General features: G+C 47.5%; 1 protein-coding gene across 4 annotated transcripts in view; it reads left to right on the top strand.

The window, feature by feature from the left end:
- TRAPPC9 (trafficking protein particle complex subunit 9) overlaps window positions 1-26,070 on the top strand; it is a 544,520-nt gene that overhangs the window by 176,370 nt on the left and 342,080 nt on the right. For all 4 annotated transcript variants that reach the window (XM_073893249.1, XM_073893250.1, XM_073893248.1 and 1 more), the window contains one exon: window positions 2,761-2,885. In XM_073893249.1, coding sequence (XP_073749350.1) covers window positions 2,761-2,885 — 125 coding nt within the window. The remainder of the gene's footprint in view (window positions 1-2,760; window positions 2,886-26,070) is intronic.

The raw sequence follows: 26,070 nt of genomic DNA, 5'->3' as shown, positions 1-26,070 counted from the left end.
TGACAAACACTCTATATGTAAGAACTCGTTCTTCCAGGTAATCGTGCAGCTTATGTGTTCTGGTTGTTACAGTTTTAGGGATGAGGAATTTGAAAACCCAGAGAGATTAAAGATTGGTAAAGATTACTCAGCCAGACGGCGTAGAAGTTCCTGGCCCATCTGACGTCCCACCCCTGGCCCTGCCATGCGGCCTGTCTTCCTGGTAGAGACTACATGCTGTGAGTGTGGGCCATAGGGTGGATAAGGTGTTGGACGCTGAGGAAGAGTTCTTGCTTTCAGCCCACAGTGACTAGGGGTGACGCACTGTGGAAGAGGCAGCATTTGAACTGACAATTTGGGACATCACGAAGAGGGTTGTCAGAGGCAAGAGAATCGGAAATGCACAAAGATGAAGAAACACAGAGCAGAATGGGGATTGACAAGGGATATATTTTGGCAGGACACAAGATAATAAAACTATTGTTAAAAACTCACTAATTCAGCTTTTTTTTTTTTTTTTGTTAGCTAATTGGGAACTCATTTCCACAGTAGACACCTCAGACCTGTCAATTTAAGTAGACTTGTTTGCAAATGGAACAGTGTCCCAGAAAGTAGAGGGCCAGGCACACTTAAATGTGAATCCTGACATTGTTCCTTATTTGAAAAATCAGTCAAAATTTTTTTGAAAAAACAAAAACAGAATTGTTTTTTTAAACTGTTTTATTGAAATTAGAACCAGATTCTGGAGGTGGTGGGGGTGGGTGAAATAGGTGGAGGGGATTAAGGGTCCGTGTGTCTTGGGCCCTGAGGAATGTAGAGGATTGTTGAATCCCCATATTGCACACTTGGAACTAATAACACTGTATGCTAATTATCCTGGAATTAAAACAATAAGTAAAAAGTTAAAACGAAAGGAAACAAACGCATAGTTTGAGTTGTTATAAGGTAAACCTCTTCAATCCATCACCTGATCAAATGCCAGAGCATCGCCGGCTGAGTAGTCTCTCATCATCTTTACGCCCAAAGGAAACACTGTCCTGATGTTTACTAATCACTAGATAGAATAGTTTATTCTTGCCCATTTATTTAAATAGAAGTTTCTCTTAATGTACCAGTATTTGCATTCTTTCCTTTTCCTTGTAATGTATATGTTGAAGAACCTGGGACGTCTGACCCAAAGAGCTTTCTGTAGCGTGGGCTTTGTGGCTTGCACACTTGTGGCGGGGGTTTAACCTGTTCTTCTGTGCCCCTCCCTCCTAAAAATGGGCAGCTAGATCCAGAAGCTTGATCTGGTTCATCTCTGATCCTTCTGGCAAACCCGGTGGTGGTCTTGTGTTCTTACCTCACGAGACAGGGAATGTCTGGCTGTTTCTTTTTGTGATGTTAGAAATTGCTCATGCTCATTGCGTAGGTCAGTGGTTCTCAACCAGGGGCAATTTTGCCCCCACCCTTCCAAGGGACATTTGGCAGTTTGTGGTTATTACAGCCTGGGGGGAGGTTGCTACTGGCATCTTATGAGTCGAGGCCAGAGATGCTGCTAAATCTCCTGCATGCACAGCACAGCCCCAACATAAGGAATGTCCAGCCCCACATCTCCGTAGTGTCAAGGTTGAAAAATCCTGGGCTAGGGGTTGTAAAATAGTACTCCAGTTTTGTCCCTTGTTTTTCATTTAGTTAGAATACTTTTATTTATTTATTTATTTATTTATTAAAAAGATTTTATTTATTTGAGAGAGAGAGAATGAGAGATAGAGAGCACGAGAGGAAAGAGGGTCAGAGGGAGAAGCAGACTCCCCTCTGAGCAGGGAGCCCGATGCGGGACTCGATCCCGGGACTCCAGGATCATGACCTGAGCCGAAGGCCGTCGCTTAACCAACTGAGCCACCCAGGAGCCCTAGAATACTTTTATAAAGATATATGTTGCCTTATTACTTGGTCATCGAGCTGTGCAGTTCAAATAAGAAATGGAGTTTAAATGCTTGATTCTTTTTTTTTTAAGATTTTATTTATTTGAGAGAGAGAGAGCGAGAGAGAGAGAGAGCACGAGAGGGAGGAGGGTCAGAGGAGAGAAGCAGACTCCCCGCCGAGCAGGGAGTCCAATTCGGGACTTGATCCTAGGACTCCAGGATCATGACCTGAGCCAAAGACAGTTGCTTAATTGAGCCACCCAGGTGCCCATAAATGCTTGTTTCTTTTATTTACCAGTTTTCAGGAAAATGAGTAGATTCTTATCCTCCACGGGGAGCCGTTTACTTTTTGAAAAAATTATGAACACATGGATTAGAAAGGGATTTAAATTGGATCTGTTAACTATGGATTTAAACCTACTTGAAGAATGTCTATCAGTTGCAATTACTATCACTCTTCAAGTTTGAACTGTCTCCTCTTTAGCCGGTGGGAGCCTCTCGAGTCAGGTGCAGAGGCTTTTGACACCACCCTTGTAGTCTTGGTCTATTTCCTTGTTCTCCCGTGGAAGGAGAGGTTCAAAGCTCATCTGTCCATTTCCGGCCACTGAGTTGGCATCCTTGGTTTCTTTGAGAAGCCCTGGTTTCTTTTCACTAAAAGGGCGAGTGATAACTCAGGACCACGGTCTGGACATCAGGGATGCTCATTATTCTGTGTTGGTCATTGTTTCTCCATTTTTTTTTTGGGGGGATCCACCTGTAAAATTGTCTGCTTTCCTTTTGTTCAAAACCAGTGCTTGAATTCGATTTCAGGAAAACAGATTTAAAGTACCCTATATTATCTATGTGCTAACATCTTGAAATTTTGCTCTTTTAGATGGAATCAGTGTGAGTGGCTTTCCACTGTGCAGTCCCTTCCGACAGGTCGTTAGGCCTCGAGTGGAGAGCAAGCCCGTGAACCCACCCGAAGGCAGCAAGCCGGGGGACCTGAGCCACGTGAAGGTGAGTCCGTCTGCTTGGCAGCTTGGTGTTCATGGTTTCCGCCATGCCTTCAGAGGCGAGGTGTTGGGTGTTTCTTGGAAAGGGAAGGACGCATGTGTTAACAGAATCGTGTTCGTGGGGAGCTGGTGTTTCAGTATTTTCCATTCCGTGGAATGTTCTGGAAAGCAGTTACAGTGTGGCTTGTGTGGCTGTGTTGTTGCTAACTCTCTGTTCCTTGAAATACTGGGAATTTGGGGGCTGAGTCAAGGAATACAGTGATTAAAGTGGAAAATTTCCTACCCTTTCCCTGATCATTGAAAAATGTATTTATTGCCTAATCATTCTCAGTTCAGGTGTTCATCCCATAAACTTAAGCCTTTGGGAGCTCCTTCCACTAACTGGTTTCTAAGCCCTGAGGAAGACCGAATGAGTATACGACATCCATACAGAGGTACCTTAGGGTTTCTGGTGGAGTAGAGACTGCTGTTTCCAAGGGCCTTAGGAGAGGCCTGAACTGGAGCTTGAAGCTTTGGGGACAACTTCAGTATTTGGGAAAGCTCTGCTTGCCTGCACCCACCCAGGGACAGGGTGTAGTGAGAGGACCAGAGGTCTTCACAGCGACGGTGGGGGTACAAGCAGCAAGGTCACCGGGATGACTTGTCAAGTAAGCACGTGTTGAGGCCCAGCCTTGTGAGGTACATGCCAGCATATCCGAGGGGCCGTGACTGGTGAGACCCATCAGGAGAGCTTGGCCATGCTGGTTGTGAGTCTGGTACAGTGAATCTGGAGCATGGATGCTATCTGAAGTGAGGTCAGGGTAGGAGGGAAATAAGCTGCTTTTCCTTGACCGAGGTCCTGTCCGTGGATGGCAGTTACAAGGAGGTAGGTTTTAGGGGAGAGTCTTGTCCACTGAGGGCTCTGCAGGGAAGAAGTGTAGCTGGGAGCTGTGCTGCAGCAGGAGTATTCACACTGTAGCTTGATTGCTGGGTGTCAGGGCTCCCCTGTGAACCAACGGGACTGGGGTATGGGAAGATGCTTCCCACCAGAGGAAGGAAGGCACGGAGGCGTGAAACAGGACTCAAGTGTGGAACCACAAAGCACTGGATTTGTGGCACAGTGATGGCGAAGCTGGAGCACTGACGTCCTTGTGGGCTCTTGAGTGTGACATCCCCTGGAGCCTCCTGATAGGCAACGCTGGACGATTAGTGGTTCTCCTGCCCAGGCCCCTCAGCACTCCAGCTTCCCTGTGCAGTTCAGCTCCGCCGCCATGTGGCCTTCCCGACGGGGCACTCTTGGAGTTGGAGGCCGAACTCTGAAGTCCAGGAGGTCATAATTCAGCCTCTTGGGGTAATGGTGGCTGTGGCGTCAATTGTGTTTTCTTGAATTGAGCGTTGCAAGGCTGAACGCGTTGTATTTCTTAGATAAATGTGGATAGATGTAGATGAGCGTAAATGTCCTGAAATGTACTCACTGAAACGTAGTTACCATCTGCTGAGGACATCCTTGTGTCAGGCACTTGTGTAGAAATTGTCCTTCTACATTCTCAGGACAAATTTTTGAGTAGATGGTCTCCTCTAAGGAGAGGACCGTGGCTCCCAGGTCATGTGACATAATCCATCCCCCACTCCAGTCCCTCTCCATTGTACGGTGACACTGTCTTTCCCTGTACCCTCTCCTGAATTTTGTTGTGAACAGCCTCAATGTCTCTTTTTAAAAATTGTAATTCCAGTGTAGTTAACATACAGTGTTGTATTAGTTTCAGGTGTACAATACATCGATTCAGCAATTCTGTAGTTACTCTGTGCTCATCATGGCGAGTGTTCTCTTAATGCCCGTCATCTGTTTCCCCACCCTCCACCCCACCCACCTGCGCTCTGGTGACCGCCAGTGCGTTCTGTACGGCTAAGAGTCTGTTTCTTGGTTTGCCTCCCTTTTTTTTTTTCTTTTTTTCCTTTGCTCACATGTTTTTTAAATTCCACATATGAGTGAGATCATAAGGTATTTCTTTTTCTGACTTGTTTCACTTAGCATTGTACTCTCTAGCTCTATCCGTGTTGTTGCAGATGGTCAGATTTCATTCTTTTTTATGGCTAGTATTCCATTGTGTGTGTGTGTGTGTGTGTATCCATTCATCTGTCGGACCCTTGGGCTGCTTCCATCATTCGGCTGTTGTAGATAACGCTGCAATAAATATCAGGCTGCATGTATCCCTTTAAATTAGTGTTTTTGTAGCTTTTGGGTAAATACCCAGTTCAAGTTGCTGGGTCGTAGGGTTGCTCTAGTTTTAACTTTTTGAGGAACCTCCATACTGTTCTCCAGAGTGGCTGTACCAGCTTGTGTTCCCACCAATAGTGCGTGAGGGTTCCCCTTTCTCACCAACATCTTTGTTTCTTGTTTGTTGATGTTAGCCATTCCTGACAGGTGTGAGGTGATATCTCATGGCAGTTTTGATTCGCATTTCCCTGATGATGAGTGATTTTGAGCATCTTTTCAGGTGACATCCAAATGGCCAACAGACTTCTTTGGAGAAATGTCTGTTCATGTCTTCTACCCATTTTTAATTGGATTATGTATTTTGGGGCTGTTGAATTATATAAGCTCTTTATATATTTTGGGTACCTCAATTCCCACATCCATGCCCTTAGGATTTGGCCCCCACTGGACTTTGGCGTTCAGGTTCTGTGTCTCAGCACTTTGAAGTATACCCATCACCCACATGAAAACTTCTGTCACTTTCCTCAGAGAGCCTGGGGGCCTCCTCAACTAGTTTCTTACCAAGAAAGCCAGAAGGAAAAGAACTAGCCTTTGTGAAGTGTCTTCCACAGGCCAGGACTCTGCTGGGTGCTAAACACTCAGCGTGTACACCGGCTGGGCAAACACCCTACTAGGTGAGTAGGGAAGCAGGCTTACGGAGGTTATGTCACTCGCCCAAGGTCATAGGGTTAGCAGGTGGGGGATTAAGGGTCGGAATCCATGTTCCTTCTACTAATCATGCCCTGGGATCGGACCCTGAGCAGGGCAGGCTCCTGTGTGTGGAGGACAGCACTGAGACGACAGACACTCGGCATGGCGGGTGGGAAGGGGTGTGTGAGCATTCACAGGCGCGCAGGGACAGCCCTCTCTCTCCGGAGGCCTCGTGGTGCTGGTAACCTATGAAGTGAGGCAGTTTCTCCTGGTTGTGGAGCTGAGTCTTCTGTGGCTTGGTTGTGCTCCTGGGGAGTGGGCGGGAGTTGTGCTAGGGGGGCATCTGTCACCTGGGCTTCTTGGCTCTGCTGAGCTTGTTCCCCAGTTCTGCTCCCAGAAGCAGGAATAACGTGACCTAATTGGAAATGTGCTAAACCTGTAAAATTATCGCCCAAGAATGGTGTAGTCATGGAAACCAGTAATTCAGTAAAAGCAGCTTCTAGGGAGCCCCTCCAGAAGTGGGAGATGGTACCATGTGTTCCTTGAGATTTCCCAGGAAGGTTGATTCCCATTCCACTAGCTCTGACCGTGTCTATCTGTGTTGGTGACTGGTTTTCTGCGCACTGCCGCGCAACAACGTGAAGAATTTCTAGGGTTGAGACAAGAGGTGTGTGAAATGGCTGCATGTTAGAAGTAATATTCCTACAAGTCAGGCTCTGCATGTGGCCTGTCCTGACCCTCAATTTCCCATCTGTAAAATGGAGTAACCTTCCTTTGTAGGGTATTTAGGAGGTTTAACTAATGTCAGAGCTTGGCAGGGGGCAAAAGCTGGATCAAATCAAGAAGTAATAACAAACAGACTTTATTCTTGTATATAAAAAGAAAGATTTGATTAAGTGAGTCCTGCTGGTTAAAAGGGAGCAGCTGGGGATGGGTGGGGTCCGGGGGTCACTGACTGGAGTAAGTCGTCTGCAGTTACTCCTGCTTAGCCCGGCTTCCCCAGGGTTGGCGAGGCTAGTACTGACCCCTGAGTTACAGCCTGTGTGCACACAGTGTGGCAGCAGGACTGGAGTGGCCAGGGCTCCACTGAAGTCCTCCCGAGGCACCAGGACCTGGGCTGGCCCGCCGTGGGCTGGCGGAGTGAGTGGGAGGCTTCTCCTCTGAGTGGGCCTGTGCTGAGTGTATCAGTGAGGGTCCCTGCTGCCTGTTGGGAGCCCTGCCTGTTGGGAGCGTCCAGCTTCAGCCTCCAGGGCTAGACTACACAGCAAATGTGGGAGCTGGCTGAGCCCTGGCGCGAGCGCACAGACGCTGCAGCCGTTCCTTGAACGTGTGCTCTGGCTGCTAACCACGGCCTGCCCTCCGCCGATAGCATGCTCCGCGCACAGCCCGTGCCTGCTGAAGGCCTGCTGGAGAAGAACCCGGGAGTCCTAACCAAACCAAGGTTGGCGAGAAGGGGCGGGAACGGGCCTGCTTTCGGGCTCTGTGCGTATCTGGCTCCTGGGAGCTTGTTGGTGCATGCCTGCCCTGGTCAACAACATCTTATCTTTAAAAATCCCAGAGAATAGGTGTAATGACTGTAGCCGCCCTGGCGGCAGCTTCACCCAGGGCACCTCTGCCGGGAGCCGGGTATTGTGCTGGCTGCTTTCCATGGAAGCTTGGGTTTGAGCTGGAAGCTTGGTGCTCATGCACCTTCACTTCCTCTGTTCTCACCGCTGCCCTGACACCCTGCACAACCCAGCCCCTGTCCCAGTCACCCACTCACAACACCCAAGCCTTGCTTTCCTGACCTGCGGTTTGGGGAGAAAATCTGTTCTCCCGCTCGGTTGTTAGTGAAGAGCCACTGAAGGACTACTGGGACAGCTTGGGTAGGAGGAACAACACTGAGGGTTGCCTGAATTGGGGAGTGCAAGGGTGTGCTGAAGGCTCGTCAAGCGCCTTCCTGGTTAGGGAGTAGCAGAGCCCCCCAGCCTGGAGCCTGCCTGACTCTCCCACACGGGCCGGCGTTCTGTCATGTGGACTTGCCGCACCTCATGCTTCGAGTGCATGCCCCCCTGCACGCGCTGCAGGCTGCCACCTCGTCCCCGGAGCCTCCGCAGAGACTCTGCTCCGATCTTGCTCTCCTGCTGCCTTCATGCTCTGTGGGGTCCCACCAGCACGTCCGTCCTGCCAGAGCCTTTCCTCCTGCTGCTGTCCCGTCTCCAGGCCTACAAGAGCGCCTGGCATACAGCAAGTGTTCCAGAAGTAGTTGTGGAGTGAACTAACGCACAAACGTGTTCTGACAGTTTGGGGCAAGGCACTTGCTGGACAAGAGGTGTGCTGAGTCGGAGGAGGCCAGCTGCAGTTCTTTTTCCCTGGCTTCCACGGGAGGCCACTCTGGAGTGGAAGTGAGCATGGGGAGCCAGGGGAGGCTGTCCTCACGGATCTTAGACTGTTGCACGTCCGGACCCCTGGTTCCCTGGGCTCAGGGCCTTGACGTCCTGGTGGCACGTGGCCAGTGGTGATCTGTTGCTGCTCCCACCTCTGAGATGTTTTTTTTGGTCTTTTGGTTCTGTGGCTCTGTTCTCTGGGGAACTGGGACTGTTGAAGAGGGCCATAAAACAAATCTCAATCAATTTCAGAGGATTCTCATTTTGCAAGTATATTCTCTGACAGTAATGAACTTGGAATCCAATAACTAAATCTTTGAGGATTTTTCAAATGTTTGGAAACAAAATGACACACTTATAATGAGCCCACAGGCCAAAGAAGAGAGAAAAAAATAAAAATAGAAAGTATTTTGACACCAGTGAACCTGAAAGCACAGTGTAGTGTCTGTGGCTGCTGCTAAAGCAGTGTTGGCTTGGGCGCATGGCGTACTTGAGCCCTGCCTTGGAGGAGGAGGAGGAGGGTCTCAAGTCGAGACCCCTGCTTCAACTTTAAGAAAGTAGGTAAAATGAAAATTAAACCTACCGTAAACAAGGAAATAAAGATCAGAACACAAAGCAATGAAATCAGAAACGAAAACCCTAATAGAGACAAGGAAACCAAAAGCTTGTTCTTTGAGAAAAATGATTGAAATTTAGCAACTAGCAGCCAGCTCAATGGGAGAGAAAGACACGCTAGAAGACAGGAGTAGAACAGGTGGCATCACTCTCGACTCTATAGAGAAGGAGAAGGTAGAGAGTTGCCGTGAGCAGCTCGATGTCCGCAAATCTGAACACCGACATGAACTAGACCAGGTCTTTGCTTACAGACAGGGCTGTTCTCAGTCGCTGTTTCTGTGTCCAGTAAGGAAATACAGAAATAGAATTTTTGGTTAAAACCCTCACCATAGGGCAGATCTGGCCCAGGTGGCTTCACTCCTGCATCTCACCAGACACTGAAGGAGGATGAATAGGAGTTTTACATAAACTCTTCTTTCAGGGAGCTTGAAGGTGGGAATACTCCTGACCCATTCTGTGAGGTCCGCACTGCCCCGAAGGCAAAAGCAGACAGAGTTGAAAACAGCAACGAAGACTCCTGAGCACCATTTTAAGTAACGTGTTAGCATATTGGATTCCACAACATGGAAAATACTGATGAGTAGGGTTTATCTGAGGAATGCGCGGTTGGTTTGACATTAGAAAGCCGACAAATGTAGTTCTTTTTATCAACAAACCAAGGAAGGAAAACTATGCGAGCATCTTACTGGAGAAGCAGCATCTGACAAGGTACAATGTGGGCTCCTGATAAAACTCTCAGCGAACTAGAACTAGAAGGGCACTTCCTCAGCCAGCCCGATCACACGCACATACAGAACGCTTCACCTCCCGCTGTGCTTCCGGGCGACTGCTGTGGGTTGTTCCCCGACGGCAGCCACACACCGGTCCTGGCTCCACAGCCGTGCCCGCTCACACTGCTCCTTGCTGGTGCTGGCTGTCCCCTGGGATTGGAGGTTCCTTCTCCATGCCTTGGATTCTGGGCCTGTTCCCAATCCTCTCATAGGGCCACGCTTTGCTGTTAACTTGTCTGTCCAGCCTTCACCCACGTAGAGCCCGGCACTCCTTCCCTGTCCCCACCTGCTGCCTGCTCCCACCTCCATTGTCATTCTGTGTGTATGTCCCCAAGTTCCTGGAACTAGAAGCTCCTCACGGCTGCAGGGTGCTCCCTGCCACCTGGCGCAGCACTCAGCCTTCAGTAGATTTCTCTTGATCCATGTGGTCTGGGTTATAGTTCAAATACTCCCTCTCCATGGGAATTCTGTCTTCTCTGAAGAGATTTGCGTTGTGTGGCAAAGCAAGCCTGTAAAGTTAAATTCTTCTCAATCACAGTAAGGTTTAACTCTGGGATTCTTCAGAATCCCAACACATTCAGATGATATCTTACATCATGTTAAATGTTTTGTATTCCTTCAGCTTTTATAATAAAGAACTATAAACTATATAAAGAACTGTGGGATGTTCATAAAGTTCTCATGTGCTCTTATATTTTAGTAATTGTGTTTATAAATGGACTGGTTGGAAGAATCTGCTTAAGGAACTTAGTCTTTTTTTTTTTTTTAACTTGAATACATTTGCTACGTTATGCAAAGAGCGTATTTTCTTAAGGAGTGTTATAGGTGAGAAAAGGTTCCATGAGCCTTTTGGGGCCCGGGGGGTAGCAGAATTAAGGTTCCCTTCATCTGGGAGGAGAAAGCGTATTAGGCCATTGGTTCATGGTCATGTACTTGCTCAAGGACGTGGAGTGTGCTGGCCGGAGCATCTTGGGATGTGACGCCGGGGAGATTTAGCACTTGAAGCAGTATTTACAGATTACTTCTCTCATGCTCCCAACCTCACAGTATGCAAGTGGAAATCACTGCACAGCTCTGGAAGATTAAGTAACGTGCCCAAGGGCAAGCAGTTACACAGTAGAAGTTGAAATTCAAAGCCCGATGTGTCTGAATCCAAAGCTTGGGCTATTTCTACAATATCGTCCTGCCTCTTCATATAATTTCTAAGTCTCCAAACTTATTAGGGAGCACAAAACATTCTCTATTGATTTAAACCATATTTATAGAGCAGTGAGTATAAGCTTTTTGCCTATCTGACCTTCCATTTCAATCTGTAAAATGTGGATAATAAGACTTCCTCCTGGGCTGTTGTAAAGAGGAAAGTGTCTGCTATTAGCTTGGTAGATAAGAAAAGCTTACAAAATGGCCAATCCAATTCAGTTCCAAATTATTCCTAATCTGTCCCAGTAATAGTTAGATGGAATTTCTTTCTACAAAGTAAAGCATAAAAGCTTCAAGGAATCCTTTAATCTGCTCAACTCCTCTAAAACTTAATAAGAAACTCAGCAGTAAGCGAAGTAGAATAGTCTACTGCATGTGGAATTCTGAAACAAATGTCAGGGAGAGTTGGAAGAATGTTCCTTGAGGTTCCGTAACACCTGTGGGACTCCTGTCTGCTGTGGTGATGCTGCTCTGAACCCCCGTTAACCGTTTATCCACCCTGTTCATTGGACGACTGTTGCATGCCCAGTTCTGGATGGTGGAGGGGGTGTGTGTGTGTACGTGTGCACGCGTGTACACAGGATGAAGTCCTGGAGCTCACCTTCTGAGGGAAGGGACAAACAGCAAACAGACATGTCAGCTTATGAAGAGTGCTCCCCTGGAAAGTAAACGTGGTGATGGGCTGAGGACTGCTTGCTGGTTTTGGTAGAACCATCAGCAAGGGCGTTTCTGCAGAGAGGCCGTAGATGCTGTCGGAGAGAGTTAAATAGTCTGTGAGGGCCGGTTTATTGTACTGAAGTTGGGATGTTGTTTGGAATATCAACATCAACTGCCAAAGTGTTTATGATATACAAGCCACTTCGCCCTGTAGATGGTTAGTCAAAGCTAAGGATGATCCCTTATTAATCTTTGCATTTTTAGCTCCTGGTACAGGGACGGACACATGATATGCTCTCAGTAAATGTTGAATGAATGAGCAAGAAAGACAAAGAAATAGCTTCTAAAAAGTTGCTATGTTCTCTCAATTCCTTTTGCTATTAATTTTTTGCCACATTGGTGGGTAAACATGAGCACATATCTGAATCACCCAGGGGCTTGTTGAAAGTGGCGCTGTCCCCTGGCTGCAGAGTTTGTAATTCAGTAGGTCCAGATGGGGGCTGGGAGCCTGCCTTTCTCACGAGGTCACAGGTGAAGCTGCTGCTGGTGTGTGGGGACCATGCTTGGAGAACCGCTGCCTTAAGGTATGGATTTTTTTTTTTTTTCCAGTCTATAGGACTGGACCGTAAGTATCATTAAGAACAGATCTGACCTTCCTCAAGTGACTCCTAGATTAGACTGTGGTGAGCTCTCAGCGCGGTCTGAGGGACCTCAGTGACTGATCTGTAGTACCTGGATTCCTGGGAAGGCATTTTCATAAACATTTATGATAAAATCTGAACAGAAGCATACGATTAATATATTTAATAATCTACACATTAAAATGCTTATTTTGGGGAAAGTTCAGAAACCCCCATTTAGGAAATCCATAAGCCTGCCTGATTCTAGTCCAGGCCTTTGCACAGGTTTGAGATTCATGGCGGCACCGTTGGGGATTCTCAGAGCTGGTGGAAGGGCGGTCCTCTGTCCCAGGTCATAGGCGAGCAGGGGACAGCAGGGTCTGAGCCCATGTTACTCGTAAAGTGGTTGGGACAGAGGTCACTAACTTTTCAGGGGCTCAGCTCTCAGTGGTTATTTTAAAAGGTCCCTGGGGAAAGGCAAGGCAGGAACTTGGGGCTGGAACCCTAACCTCAGGACCTTATCTGAGTGCGCAGACTGGGGGTGAGCAGGCCGCCCTACTGTAGGGTGCGCACAGCGACTCAGGAGTCGTAGCTTTTCTCATCACCTAGTCTCGTTAGCCTCAAAACAGACGAAATGCTGAGGGATAAATCTGGCACAAGATGTGCGGGATCTGGGCCCTGAAACAGTCAGGAAGGGGAGGGAGGTCGGAAGAAGTGGGGAGCATGGAGGAAGGGGCCTGCAATTCAGGGGCTGCTTCTGGGCCCTATCGGCGCTTCTTTGTGACACGAATTGGTGTTGAGAGGGCGAGGGGAAGTCCCAAGTCTGGTTGTGAGGTTTGGCCTGGGGTGTGGGATGTAGGAGGAATGGGCAGCAGGAGCCCATTCCAGAAAGAGCTTTCTCTCGGGATGGCCATGCACCAGATGGGTCAGGGCTCCTGGGCAGACGCTTACCCAGCAGTACTCTATCCACCTGTTAGCCCTGTTCGCCCTGAGGTTTAAGATAGGCCATGTGGCATACTCAGGGCTTAAAATCCCTGATTTCCAAATAGGCCATGATGTGGCAGTCTTAGAATTTAAGTTCTTAATCTTATGATTGCCTCTGGATCACAGCACTTAAACAGTATTCTATATTAATGGGATTTACATAACCTTTTTATAGATGCTCTTAGTGATGAATGTTTTTGATCTTTGTAGCTAGTATAGTTTGGGGTTCATTTTCTTGCTGGGCTAAAAATAAATGAACACATTGTTGCCTTCAGGATGTGACTTCATGGATTGTGTGATAGAAGCTACTTCCTTTGAGCACTTGTGGTTATCGAGTAACTTTCCATTGTTTCTGATAATCTTTGTATCTTCTAAATACCGGTGATACCTTGTTTAAGCCCTGGTAACACTAAGAATTTTCTAGTCCATGGAATTTTGGCATTGGTCATGGTAACAGACTTCACGATTGCTACTTAACGCCATCACTTCTGCATCCAGTGTGAGTGTTGGTACATGCTTTTCCTTTCCTCCAGAGATGATTTTTGAATTTCTTTCATCAGCTCTTTCCATTAGGTTTGTTCACGCTCTTGCCCTACACCCCTGGCATCTGGCTTAAATTCTCGGCATGTCGATGAAGACTTTCTCTGAGCTTTTCTGTGACTCTTCTGCCGATGAGCTCAGATCTTCACCCCCTCTCCCTCACCGGGTGGGACACTACCAGGCGCCATAACTTACCCCCAGGTGCCTCTTCTCTCTCCTCCTTTGATAGAGGTGCGATAGAGGGCTTCTCCTGTTTCTTTCTGTTCTGGCCTCCCATGTGATGCTTCCATCACTGCCAGAGCCTGGTCAGCCAGGCAGTGTCCGGCAGATGCCCCCTCCCCAGTGGCTGTCGGCCCAGCGCGCTCCTCCGTGGCTGCTCACACCCACTGCCTCAGTCGAGCCTTCTTACCTCCGGCTGCATTCCTTTGGTGTTTTTCAAATGGCCTGTCTCTCTTCCATCAGCTCCACCTTGCGCTCACCCTTCCCCCAAGTACTGATTTTTTTTTTTTTTTAATCTCTTTCTGTGAGAGAACTTAGTTTATCACATGAAGCCCCAGGTGACCGTTGTCATTTTCAGTAGGCCCTCGCATAGGCGTACGTGGTTAGCGCTGCTGCCGTCCCCATCTCACCAGCCCCGGGAGATCCGTGGAGCATGGGCACATTTCAGACAGATAGACATTTTTTATCATTACAGAAACGGTGCCAGCAAAGAGTAATTTGATCATGCTGTTGAGACAAGCAGAAATAAAAGGAGTGAAGTTGTGCTTCCCCATGGCCTAGAGATCCCCAGTGGGAACCCAGAGTGTGCATCCTCCTGGGTGGTCTTATTGTTCACGTGTGGATACGTGTGGATGTGTTTTCATGAACATGCATGCACAAATACTTGGGCATGTTCTTATAAGCATGCATACATGAATACCTGTGCATGTTTGTTCCTAGATCAAAATTAGGTCACTGTATTTTATAACTTTGTTCAATTAATCCATTCCATTTTATATTTCAGTAAATTTTCATTGCCTCTACTATGCAGGAGATATTAAAATTTGCCTCATAAGATCCCCAAGTTCTGTTTTAACTAATTAGTCCAAACCAGAATATAATCTGGGATTACTCATTGTATCTGGTCCGTGTGTCACTTGTTTGTCTTAATCTAGCATTTTTTTTTTTTTTTTTTTTTTTTTTTTTTTAATGCTTGTTGAAGAGACCAGGCCATTCATCCTACCTTCTGGATTTGTCTACTTGCTGCTGCATAGCATTACTCAATTTCTGTATTCCGATTTCCTGGAAACTACCAATTGTGTGTAAAGAATGTATTCAGATGAAACATTTCTGGCTAGGACACTTCATTGGTGAAATTGCTACTTCAAATTGTATCACATCAGAGATGCCCAGTATCTGGCTTTCAGCCATCAGTGAGGTTGAGATTGACCCCTGGAGAGGGCGATGGTGGTCTGAGACCACCATGTTCTTCCTCTTGCCACTAGAGAATATTCTGCACGTTGTTACTTGAGCAGTAATACGGATGCATCAGTCATACATCTAATGGTTGTAAAATCAGTTGATTATCCTTGCCTGATTTAATGTCATTAAGATTTTATGAAATGTTTTTCTATATTATGTCTCTACCCTGATCACATGGCCTTCTCCTGTAAAGTAGCCCTTTTAGCTCAACTACAGGGCTGTTCAATTACTCTGAAATACGGTGCCTACCAGGAACAAACAAGATGCTTCTGTTTTCCTTTTAATCTTTAATTTCATGTTAAGGAATTGTTTATGAATTTCTTCAGATGGTGAGAAATTAGTTTTTTTTTTTTTTTAAAGATTTTATTTATTTAGAGAGTGTGAGTTGGTAGAGGAGCAGAGGGAGAGGGAGAAAGAATCTCAAGTAGACTCTGCGCTGAGCGTGGAGCCTGATGCGGGGCTTGATCTCACGACCCTGAGGTCATGACCTGAGCTGAAATCAAGAGTGGGACACTTAACTGACTGAGCCACCCAGGAACCTCTGGTGGGGAATAATATCTTTATTTCCCTCTAAGGGTAGTTTTGAGAATGCAATGATAAGAGAGAACTTTTAGTTTAAAGTCCTACCAAATGTAATTATTCTATTTATTATGATTACAAATCTCATTGGTCTACAGAGAAGCAGTGCTCAGGAGCATGGACCTTGGTGTCCTAACTTAACGGCTGTGCCGCCGTGGGCAGGTTCCGTGAGCTCTCTTTCCTTCTGTCTCAGCTGTGGGACCCTGGGGGTAACACTCATACCGGCCTCCTGGGATTGCTGAGAGTTAAGAATTGATGTGGACCATCGAGACAGCCCCTGGTGTGAGGGGAGTGCTCAGCATTACTCTTCTCACTCTGAGATTGAGTGGCACCCTGCTCACATACACCTGAAAACTCATCCATTTGCCCACCTCTGCTCTCTCCGTAATCCTGTTTTCATTTTCACAACTGTCCGGGGGAGAGCATTCCATTCTCACCCAGGTGACTGAGAGCACTTGGAGGGGGGTGCTGTAGACAGGCGGCCCTGAACCCCGGCGGCATTCTCCTCTCCCCAGGGGATGGCTCAGAAGTGAAAATGTTAGGGAAATTTGGAGTTTGTTTTGTAAACAGTACAGGCTGTTAAGAGTGGAGACGTGTCCGTGTTGTGGCGTGCACTTGGAGCAGTTCCGAACCAGCTCTCTGACATTTCCAAACACCTTAGAAGAGCAGTGGAGAAAGGTACCCTCTCTGAAGCTTGTTCAAATTGCCTTTTCCCCCGGGGAACTATTAACTGTGAAGGTTGTGGTAATTTGTTACACAGCAGCAGAAAATTAATGCAGCCGAGGAGTGTGCTGGATGCTTCACATCAAATGTGCTCTTGACAAGTGGCCAACAGGGTGTAACCTCTGGCTCTGTCCATGTGGGATGAGGCTTAGCACAGACCCTTCCTAACAGTACAGCGGTCAGTGGCATTGTTGGGGTCCAGAGTCCTTCCCGCAGTGCCGCAAGCTTCCGTGGTCTGTCCTCAGGGCCCTCCCACTCCACCGTGGCTCTGATGGTGTTGCGTTAGGCTAGTCGGGTGCACGTTGTCCCTCGCAGTGGCTTCTAGCGCTGCTGGAGACACTGATCTGTACCTGCATGCTGGTACAGACCCCCAGGCTGGGTCCTCGTCCCTTCCCTGCACCTCATCCCTGCTGCCACCCTTTCCCTGGTATGGGGGTCCAACATGATGTGTCGCCAGCGCCAAAAGTATGACTATTTTCACATTCAGTGTCAGGACCTGTCATCTGCCAGAAGGTATGAATGACAATGAGACCCGAAGTGTGAAATTAGAGCTGTTCCGTAGCAGTATACACAGAGGGCATTGAACAAGTGAGTGAAGCTCACTGCAGTAACGCTTTCCGGAAGAATAAAACAACATTTGTCAAATAGCAATCGAGTGGTAAGAAACAAAGCAGCTGAAGCATCCTTAGAAGAATCCAGGAGTTCTGTGTTCTGTCTAGCCAGACCACAGGACAGCAGTGTTTAGCCAGGAAATAGGAAACTTCCCTCAAGAAACGATCTATACAACCCTGGGCTGTAATATTAATGAAAAAATTCGAAAGATACATGCTGAAACTGCATGAATGTGCAGCATTTCCATCGTAAACATGACACTGCAGTCTCCAGTAGCCATCCATCCGTTTAGAGGGAGCAAACTGGCATTCAGCGGGCTGGAAAATGTAGCCTGCAGGTTTATGTGGGGCCCCGACGGTACTCCCAGAATATTTCATATTGGATGTTTATACTGGCTGTGTGCTTTCTAGGCCATGGCTCTCCTTTCTCCCCCGTGCTCACCTCCTGCCTGCTTCATGCCTTCTTCCTGGCCTCTGGAGGTACGAGGACTTGAGATCCCTTCTGCAGCATCCTAACAGTGGTCCCCAGAGAGGCATTGGGATGCAAGGTTTTATAGTTTCATCTCCTTTTTAAAAAGCACCTTTTTATTTTAGGAGGGATTGAAAGTTGCAGAAAGACTGCAAAAATAAGAGCGCGTTCCTGTGTATCTCTTACCAGTTTCCGCTGCTGTTCACATCTGGCCCGGCCACAGCAAGATCCCAGCATCATTGCATTGCTGTGAACAAACTCTGTTCCTCATTCGGCTTTCACTAGTTTATCCCCTGCTGTCCTTTCTCTGTTCCAGGGTCGCATGCAGGATAGGATAGCAGATGAAGTTCAATCCTCAGGTCTCCTCTGGTTTGCCACAATTTCTCAGTCGTTTGTTCGTGACCTTGAGGATTTTGAGGAGTAGAGATCAGATATTTTGTTGACTGTTCCTGGATTCGGGTTTCTCTGCTGCTTTTCTTTTTTTTCTTTTTTCTGAAGATTTTATTTATTTATTTGAGAGAGAGAGAATGAGAGAGAGAGAGAGAGAGAGAGAGAGAGAGAGCACACGAGAGGGGGGAGGGTCAGAGGGAGAAGCAGACTCCCTGCTGAGCAGGGAGCCCGGTGCTGGACTCGATCTTGAGACTCCAGGATCATGACCTGAGCTGAAAGCAGTTGCTTAACCAACTGAGCCACCCAGGCGCCCTCTCTGCTGCTTTTCTTAAAACGAGAAAGAGGTGACATGCCCTTCTTGTGACATGTATCACTGATGGCATTGACCTTGATCACCTGGCCGGAGTAATGTTTGCCAGAATAGTTTCCATACTGGATTCTCTGGGAGCAAGTCGCTATGTGTGCAGCCCTGGCTCTAGGGGTGGGGAAGGGAGAGTGGGAAACAGGCTCCACTTCTGTTGGCAGGGAGCTATGGAAAGTTTCTGGAATTCTGTAAGAAGTTGCCCTGGCATGGCATTGCTTCTAGGCCCCCTCAGAGCTGGGAAGTACGTGTGTGCGTAGTAATCCGTATATCTACACATGATTACCCGTGGATTTATCCATCTGCTTAGGGTCACACCCTTGAACTTAAACGTGAGCTCACACGGATGTCTGACTTGGTCCAGGCCTGCTGGGTTTGTTGCAGTGCCTGCTCCCCGCTGGCTTACCTGTAACATTGCCAACAGAGAGCAGCCTGCCCCGCCGTCCGTCTCCTGCATGTTCCCCACCCCAGTCTGCGGGTCACGCGGTTTCTGGGCTGTTTGATGGGTCCCCACGAGAAATATTACCAAGTAGAGCAGAGAGTTTCTGTGCATTTCCTTCCGTCCTTACCACCCCCGCCCCCACCCAGTTTCCAGTCAGACCTTGTCTTCCAAAGTTACTGTCTCATCTTTTTGAATATTTTTGTATATATTTTGAAGTGTACATGTGTATATTTTAAATGCATATTGGGGTGCATTCTGAAGTTTAATTGAAGCATGTAACAAAATTAAGATTTATGGATGTGGGCAGCGGTGCAGATGATGCAAAATATTTACCTTTGACTTTGGGATGAATTCTATTTATTTGTATGGCTTTGCCTTCTTAATTGATTGCTTGGAGCAGACATTTATTGGAAGCGGCGTGACAGAGTGGGTATGATAAAGGTTCCAGGGGTTAGGTTGCCCTGGATTGAAATCCCAGCTTGGCCGTCCACTGTGCGACACCAGGTGAGTTACCCAAAGGTCCAGGTGAAACAAATTGCTCGCAAATTAATAGGCATCTCACGGGATTGTTGGGTGGATTGGAATGTGTATCTGGGATACTCTGCATTCTTGCTACTCAAAGTATGCTCCATCAACCAACAGCATCTGTGTCCCCTGGGAGCCAGTTGGACCTAAAGACCATCTGGCCCCAACCCCAGGTGTCCTGAGTTTGGAATCTACATTTTACCAATATCCCTGGGGAACTTGAATGCTCGTAGAACCCTCTCTGTACTGAGCTCTGAGAAGCTGTGATCAACACCAGCTCAGTGTTTTCTGGCCTTGGCAGTGCTGGCCTCGCCTCCAGGAAGCCCGCGAGCACCCCCTGGCCCCGGGCTTTCAGACGCAGCGTTTAGCCCGCTGTGCCTTCTGTCCTCCGTTTCTAGCGGTGTCTGGCGCATCAAATGTGCTCAATAAACATTTGCTGAATATGAGAATGTTCTTGGTTCTCTGCCAACTTCTGAGAACACCAGAGGAGAGAAATGGTCCCTGCCATTCAGGAGCTGTTGCCCGGTGGACGGTGGTGCCGTGCCACAGGGTCCGATGCTTGATGCTGCGGATGCCCTGAGGAGGGTGGCGAGCCACCTTCCCTGTAGGGGCCTGGCTTCTGTGGAGTCTTGGAGACCAGCCAGCCAACAGACTCGCCCTTCTCCCCTCAGCGCATGGGCATCCCAAGGAAAACTGCTGTTCTCTGTTTCTTGAACATCGATCTTGGGTGCACTAGGGGGAACTGGCCAGTTCATCTCACATGTCCGCAAAGCTTCAGGGAAGGACTTTCTTGAGCCCTGATGTCACCTGCCCTCCTTGTCTTCAGTCTGTGCTGCTGCCCCTATGACAAATACTGATTTTCTTTTTTTTTCTATGTTCTTTTTTGTTCTGTGCTTTTGAATAGATACAGCTGTTTTAAAAAGCAACGTGAAACTCATAAAATGAAATCTCCCTGAGGGTTGGGTTGTGGCCTGAATGTCTTCCTGATCTGTCTGGTAAGGAGAGAGGAAATTCAAGCCCACATCACTGTTTCCTTGGGAGGGTCCTTGATACCAGGGTGGCGGACAGCCACATGCAGCATGAAGAGGAAAACCCACCCTTGGCTCCAGTCCAAGTTCTGTTCCCTGATTCCTTTGTCCTTGTGACAGTGGTCACAAGGTGCCCACAGTGACAGTGGTCACTGTGCCACTCTGGGCCTCTCCTTTCTCATCTGCAAAATGGGAGAGTAATGCCTGCTCTGCGGCTTCCTTCACGGGCCTTTGGAGAGACTGCTGTGGTAGCCCAGGGCGAGGAGGCTGCATTACCCCTGGGAGTAGCCTTTGTGGCTCCAGGTAAGCATTGGAGGCAGGACTAGACTCCGTGTTTTCCTTTTGCAAAATGACAAAACCAACTAGTTTTCATGGATCAGGAGCCAGCTTTGTTTTCTGTGCTCGCGGCTTTGCGTACGTTATCAGTAATCCTCCGAGAAGCCCTGAGAGCTAAGTGTGTGGTGCAAAGAACGCGAAGATTCTTTCTGCTCTTACAGAGCTTTGTGGAGAAGTTTCATCTTCTCTCTTTCTGGCTCAAATCTGAACTCCTTAAACTTGGCAGTAATCTGCAAAATAGTTCTGTCCTAGATGGTTTAAGCTCCACTTTGCAGACTTATATTTAACTGACTCAGGTAGGCTTTGCAATGTCTACAACACGAAGCTGTGCCCTATCCTGAAGGTAGGTCACTCCTCTCGGGTTAAATTTGTGTTAGTAATTTTTTAAGCTGAGACCTGCAAGAATCAGTGCCTTAGCTCTAAGGGTGTAATTTCAAATCTCTTGTCGGGGGGTGTGGAGAATAACCAAGATCTCCATTAGAAAGTCACTGTGGAACACATTTTCACATTTCAGATTGTTGAGCCAGGGATTTGAAATGTTTTTACTTGGAAACTTTTCTCCAAGCAACTCAAGAATAGAGGTCTATCAGCATATCAACATATCAGCAGAGGTGTTTGAGACCCATCTTTCCCCAGCAGGATACTGGGTTTACCTCTGCTAGATTTAAACAGCCATTCTGTGGAAGTTGGGGAAAAATACCTAATAAATAGTGACAACTAGTTGTTATTAGTGAAATGGTTAGTAATGACCACCTATGTGACAAGCACACTGCACGTTATTTCTTATTCTTAAAGCAAACCTCCTTGCCGTAAGTTTTTTTGGTTCTGACTCTGAGCTTCACATAAAGTTGCTTTAACTTCCTGGAACAGCTTCCTGGGGCTTGGCTATTAACTCGGCCTGCTGGCCTTCATTGCTTGGATCTGGTTTGCAAATTATAGCCCATTCAAGGAGCCTGGGTTGAAGGCTTGCATTGCAAATGAACACAGTTGATTTAAATTCTTTGGATTAACCATAGCTCCAAGGTGCCAGCATTTTTAGAGAAGAGAAGGGATTTTGTATTTTTCTGATCTCATGAATCCTTGTGTCAGTCCTGAGTGTTCGACACTCGGCTCCCTGCAGGGAAGTCGGGCCCAGGAAGGAAGCAGTGTCTTCGTGTCAAGTAGGTGGGAGAGCAAGAGAGGAAGTTCAAACTCAGTGTCCCTTGCTCTCAGCCTGTGGCCTTTCCACGTCCGCCTCTTCCTGGGCAGCGTAGTATCACTGAAGGGAATAAGGGACTAAAAGAGTTTTTGCTTGAATGGTAGCCCTGGGTTCACATTTAGGGGTCTGCTACTGTCTGTCACCCATGGGCAAGTTACTGAGCTTCTGTGAGCCTCAATTTCTTCATTTGTAAAACAGAAACAGGACCTCAGAATTTTAAAAAAAATTATTTGAATTCAATTACTTAACCTAGAGTATATTATTAGTTTCAGAGGTAGAGGACCTTGGAATTTTTATGAGAACAGAGAAAATGCCCAGGAAAGCATCTAGCATGCAGGCCCTCCAGAAGGTACTCTCCCTCCACTCCTAGTGGCCAAAGTGATGGATGTAGTAGTGCATCGGATGGGGCAGGTGCTGAGAACTTTAGAGACCCCCCCCAATTCTCTACCAGCTCATTTGGCCTCTTGAGGAGACTTCTGCTTCTGCTTATTTGAGAACAGGGTTTGTGGGGTTCATGACTCTGGTACTCGAGAAGCCAGGTGTCAGAGAGCCCCTCACCTGTGGAATGGCGCCCTGTTCGGCTGTGGGAAGTCCCCCTGCAGTGCTTCGAATGTACTTCTTGACCTTCAGTTAATCTGTGTTCTTACACGTTTGACCTTCTTCCTTTGGTAAAGTCTGGGCAACAGAACCGAGAGAGTTCTTCAGTGGGCTGAGGTGTTTTTTTTCTTTTTTGCTTTTGTTTTTGATAAATCTGCTTCTCAAGAAAATAGCAAATTTCTGGTTAGCAACAGAGACAGGAGGCCAGCAGTCTTGTCTTCTGTGGAGCTTTTTGTTGCTTTCCCTCTGAGACATGCCCTTGGGGAGCAGGGTGAGCACCGTTTCCTGACAGAGATCTGGTTCGCTAGTGGCTCTACTGTCTGTTTGGGCAGCAGGGCCCATCCCTGAACCAGTTAATACCTGTTGGGGATTCCAGTTGGGCCATCATCCCAGTGCTTAGCTGTTCCCTGTGGGGTTTTGGTAAAGTGTTCTCTGGTTTCTCACCAGAGCTGGTAGAGCAAGCAAAGGTTATTAGCTCTGATTTCTCTGGCTTCTCAGTTCAATTCCAGTCTTCACAGAAGTGTTTGTGCTTCAGAACCGACTGTCCAGTGTGGTGGTTGCATGACAGATGAGGGAGGTGGGGGGGGGCGGGCATCTGCCTTCCAGAGCCTGGCCGCCCTTCCAGCCTGGCGCATGGGAAGGATGAGGAGGGGGAGTTGTGTGCTGAGAGGGGAATTGGAGGGCTTCTGCCAGGAGCTGCAAACGCACAACAAAAGATTTTGGAGTTTGTGCTTTTTAATTTTTTTTAATTTTAATTTTAATTTATTATTTTTAAAGATTTTATTATTTATTTGACAGAGAGAGACACAGTGAGAGAGGGAACACAAGCAGGGGGAGTGGGAGAGGGAGAAGCAGGCTTCCCACGGAGCCGGGAGCCTGATGCGGGGCTCGATCCCAGGACCCCGGGACCATGACCTGAGCCGAAGGCAGATGCTTAACGACTGAGCCACCCAGGCGCCCCAGGAGTTTGTGCTTTTACTTGTGTACATTATTCTTTCTTTTTTTTATTTAAGATTTTTATTTATTTATTTGAAAGAGAGAAAGAGAGAGAGAGAGAGAAAGAGAGAGCACATGAGAGGGGGGAGGGTCAGAGGGAGAAGCAGGCTTCCCCGCTGAGCAGGGAGCCCGATGCAGGACTCGATCCCAGGACTCCAGGATCATGACCTGAGCCGAAGGCAGTCGCTTAACCAACTGAGCCACCCAGGCACCCTACATTATTCTTTCTTACCACAAAAGTAATGAATGCTGCTTGTAAGAAGAATGTGGACAGTTAAGAAAAGGAGAACAGCAAAATATGCCCTGCAGTCTTGCTACCCAAAACTGAGTGCTCTGATCATTTTGGTGTATTTCCTCCTGGTTTTTCTCTGCACGTCTTTTCATATAGATGAGATCATGCCTTACAGGTGATTTAGTCCTCTGGCCGTCCACTAAAACTCTATCCTAAGCCCCTCCACACCGCATGAATGACCCTTTGCAAGCATATGTAAAGTCTGCCCATTAGAACTATACCCGGATTCCACTTGTCTGATGCTTGGATTGCTAGTTTTTCACAATAACACTTGGACGACAGGTGCTAACCTTACGAAATGGCGAGCCTTCGGGACATTGTGAGTAGGCAGTTACGTGTCCAGTCCTTCATCTGTCACTCTTGTGGCCGCGTAGCAGCAACGCTGGTGGAGCAGGTATTGGGGGTAGCAGGAAAATGTGATTCATCCCAGCTTTCTTTCAGTAAATGTGCCAGGCACATGTCAGGCCGTATAGGAGGCTGTTGGGAAGGCCAAGGCACAGAGGATTCCAGTCTGCATACGGCAGTTTAAGGGAGAGTGGTGAGAAGGGGATTGGTGTGAGAAGTGTTCGGTTGAAAAGCAGTATTGTGTAAGGGGGTGGGGGAGGGGGCGGTTGCAGAAGCAGGTAGAGTGTTACTGGGGACAGGGACAATGGGAGCGGGCAGGTGGCAAAGGGCCTTTGGGACATTAGCTACAGGGCTGCCTGTCGGACACCCAGGTGGATGTGTTCTCTTGAGGAAATTTCAGCTGGAATTTTGAGGGGGGGGTCAGGCTGCTGATATCAGCGAGAGGTCTTGGCTGGGGATAATGGCTGAATTGTGTGATTCCTCAGAATGAATAGAGAAGTAAAGAGGAGCAAATGGGGCTCCCTGGGGAGTGCCCCCATTTAAGGGGAAGTCAGAAAGATGGAGTCTCGAGGGGTAGCACTCTTCCCGGATTACAAGAGGCCAAGAGGCGAAGGGCATCACTGGCGGGGGGGCTGCAAGTGCAGGGCAGAGGCGTCAAGGGGGTCAAGTTCATTAGCAGCCGGCCATCACTCTGGGGTGCTGTGCCTTCGGGGACCGGTGGGGCTCAGGGGTCAAGGGAGTCAAGTTCATTAGCAGCCAGCCATCACTCTGGGGTGCTGTGCCTTCGGGGACCGGTGGGGCTCGGGCTGGGCTGGAATTCTGGCAGGAGCAGGGATCCCGATAGAGGTATAGATAGGAGATTGCATTTAAAAGACTGTGTGATACGAAAACAATGGATCGTGGATCACCACATCGAAAACTAATGATGTATTGTATGGTGACTAACATAACATAAAAAAATAAACATATTGAATTTATTAAAAAAAAGATGTGGTATATATATACAGTGGAATATTACTCAGCCATAAAAAAGAATGAACTCTTGCCATATGCAATGATGTGGATGGAGCCGAGAGTATAATGCTAAGCAAAATAAGTCAGTCAGAGAAAGACAAATACCACATGATTTCACTCATATGTGAAATTTAAGCAAGACAAATGAACAAAGAAAAAGAGAAACAAAAAAACAGACTCTTAAATACAGAGAACAGACTGGTGGTGACCAGAGGGGAGGTGGCGGGTGGGGCGTGGGTGAGGTGGTGGGCATTAAGAGCACACTTACCATGACGAACAGTGGGTGTTGTATGCAAGTGAGAATCACTGTGTTGTACACCTGAAACTAATATAACACTGTATGCTAACTGTACTTCAATTTAAAAAATAGGGTAACAACACCAAAAAAAAAAAAAAAAAAAGACTGTGTGGCAGAGTGTAGAATACTAAGTTTCTAAGAGCAGCACTGAGAAGTAACGTGTTCTAGAGTTCAGGGGAGGGAGAGGTTAGTTACATCTGAGCGCAGCATTTGGAGGATCAGGAAAGATGCATTCATTCATGGGTTTCTGTTCATGTTTTTATATATTTGTTAAAAATCTATGTTTGGCGTGGAGCACTGGGTGTTATGCACAAACAATGAATCATGGAACACTACATCAAAAACTAATGATGTAATGTATGGTGATTAACATAACAATAAAAATCTATGTTTGTTAAAATCTGTTGACTCTATTACCTGTATAGTTTTGCATCCTTGCTGATAACAGTGACTTTTTAAAAATTTAAGGCAATGATGCTATCATTCATTTGTGCTGGGAAAATTCCCAGTGCCCCCCACCCCTCTGCTAATGTGCTAGAGAATCTTCCAGCTTGCTTGTCTGTTCTGCTTCCCCTCCCCTGTGATTTGAGGAGGGCCCTGTTTCTCTTGGCTGCTTCTGGGTGTTTGAGGGAGCAAATCAGAGTAATGAGAAGAGCAAAAGCTGCTCAGGGAGTGCGCAGCCCTGGGGAGTGGGAGAGGGAGAAGCAGGCTTCCCAAGGAGCAGGAAGCCCGATGTGGGGCTCGATCCCAGGACCCCGGGATCATGACCTGAGCTGAAGGCAGGTGCCCAACGACTGAGCCACCCAGGCGCCCCTAAGTTCAAGTCTTTAATCCATTTTGAGTTGATATTTGGTGTATGGTGTAAAATAGAGGTCCGGTTTCATC

The sequence above is a fragment of the Callorhinus ursinus genome, unplaced genomic scaffold (genome assembly GCF_003265705.2).
Source record: "Callorhinus ursinus isolate GAN/ISIS: 27379988/994484 unplaced genomic scaffold, GSC_fseal_2.0 scaffold5, whole genome shotgun sequence".
Lineage (NCBI taxonomy): Eukaryota > Metazoa > Chordata > Mammalia > Carnivora > Otariidae > Callorhinus > Callorhinus ursinus.
This window is presented reverse-complemented; position numbering and strand designations above follow the sequence as displayed.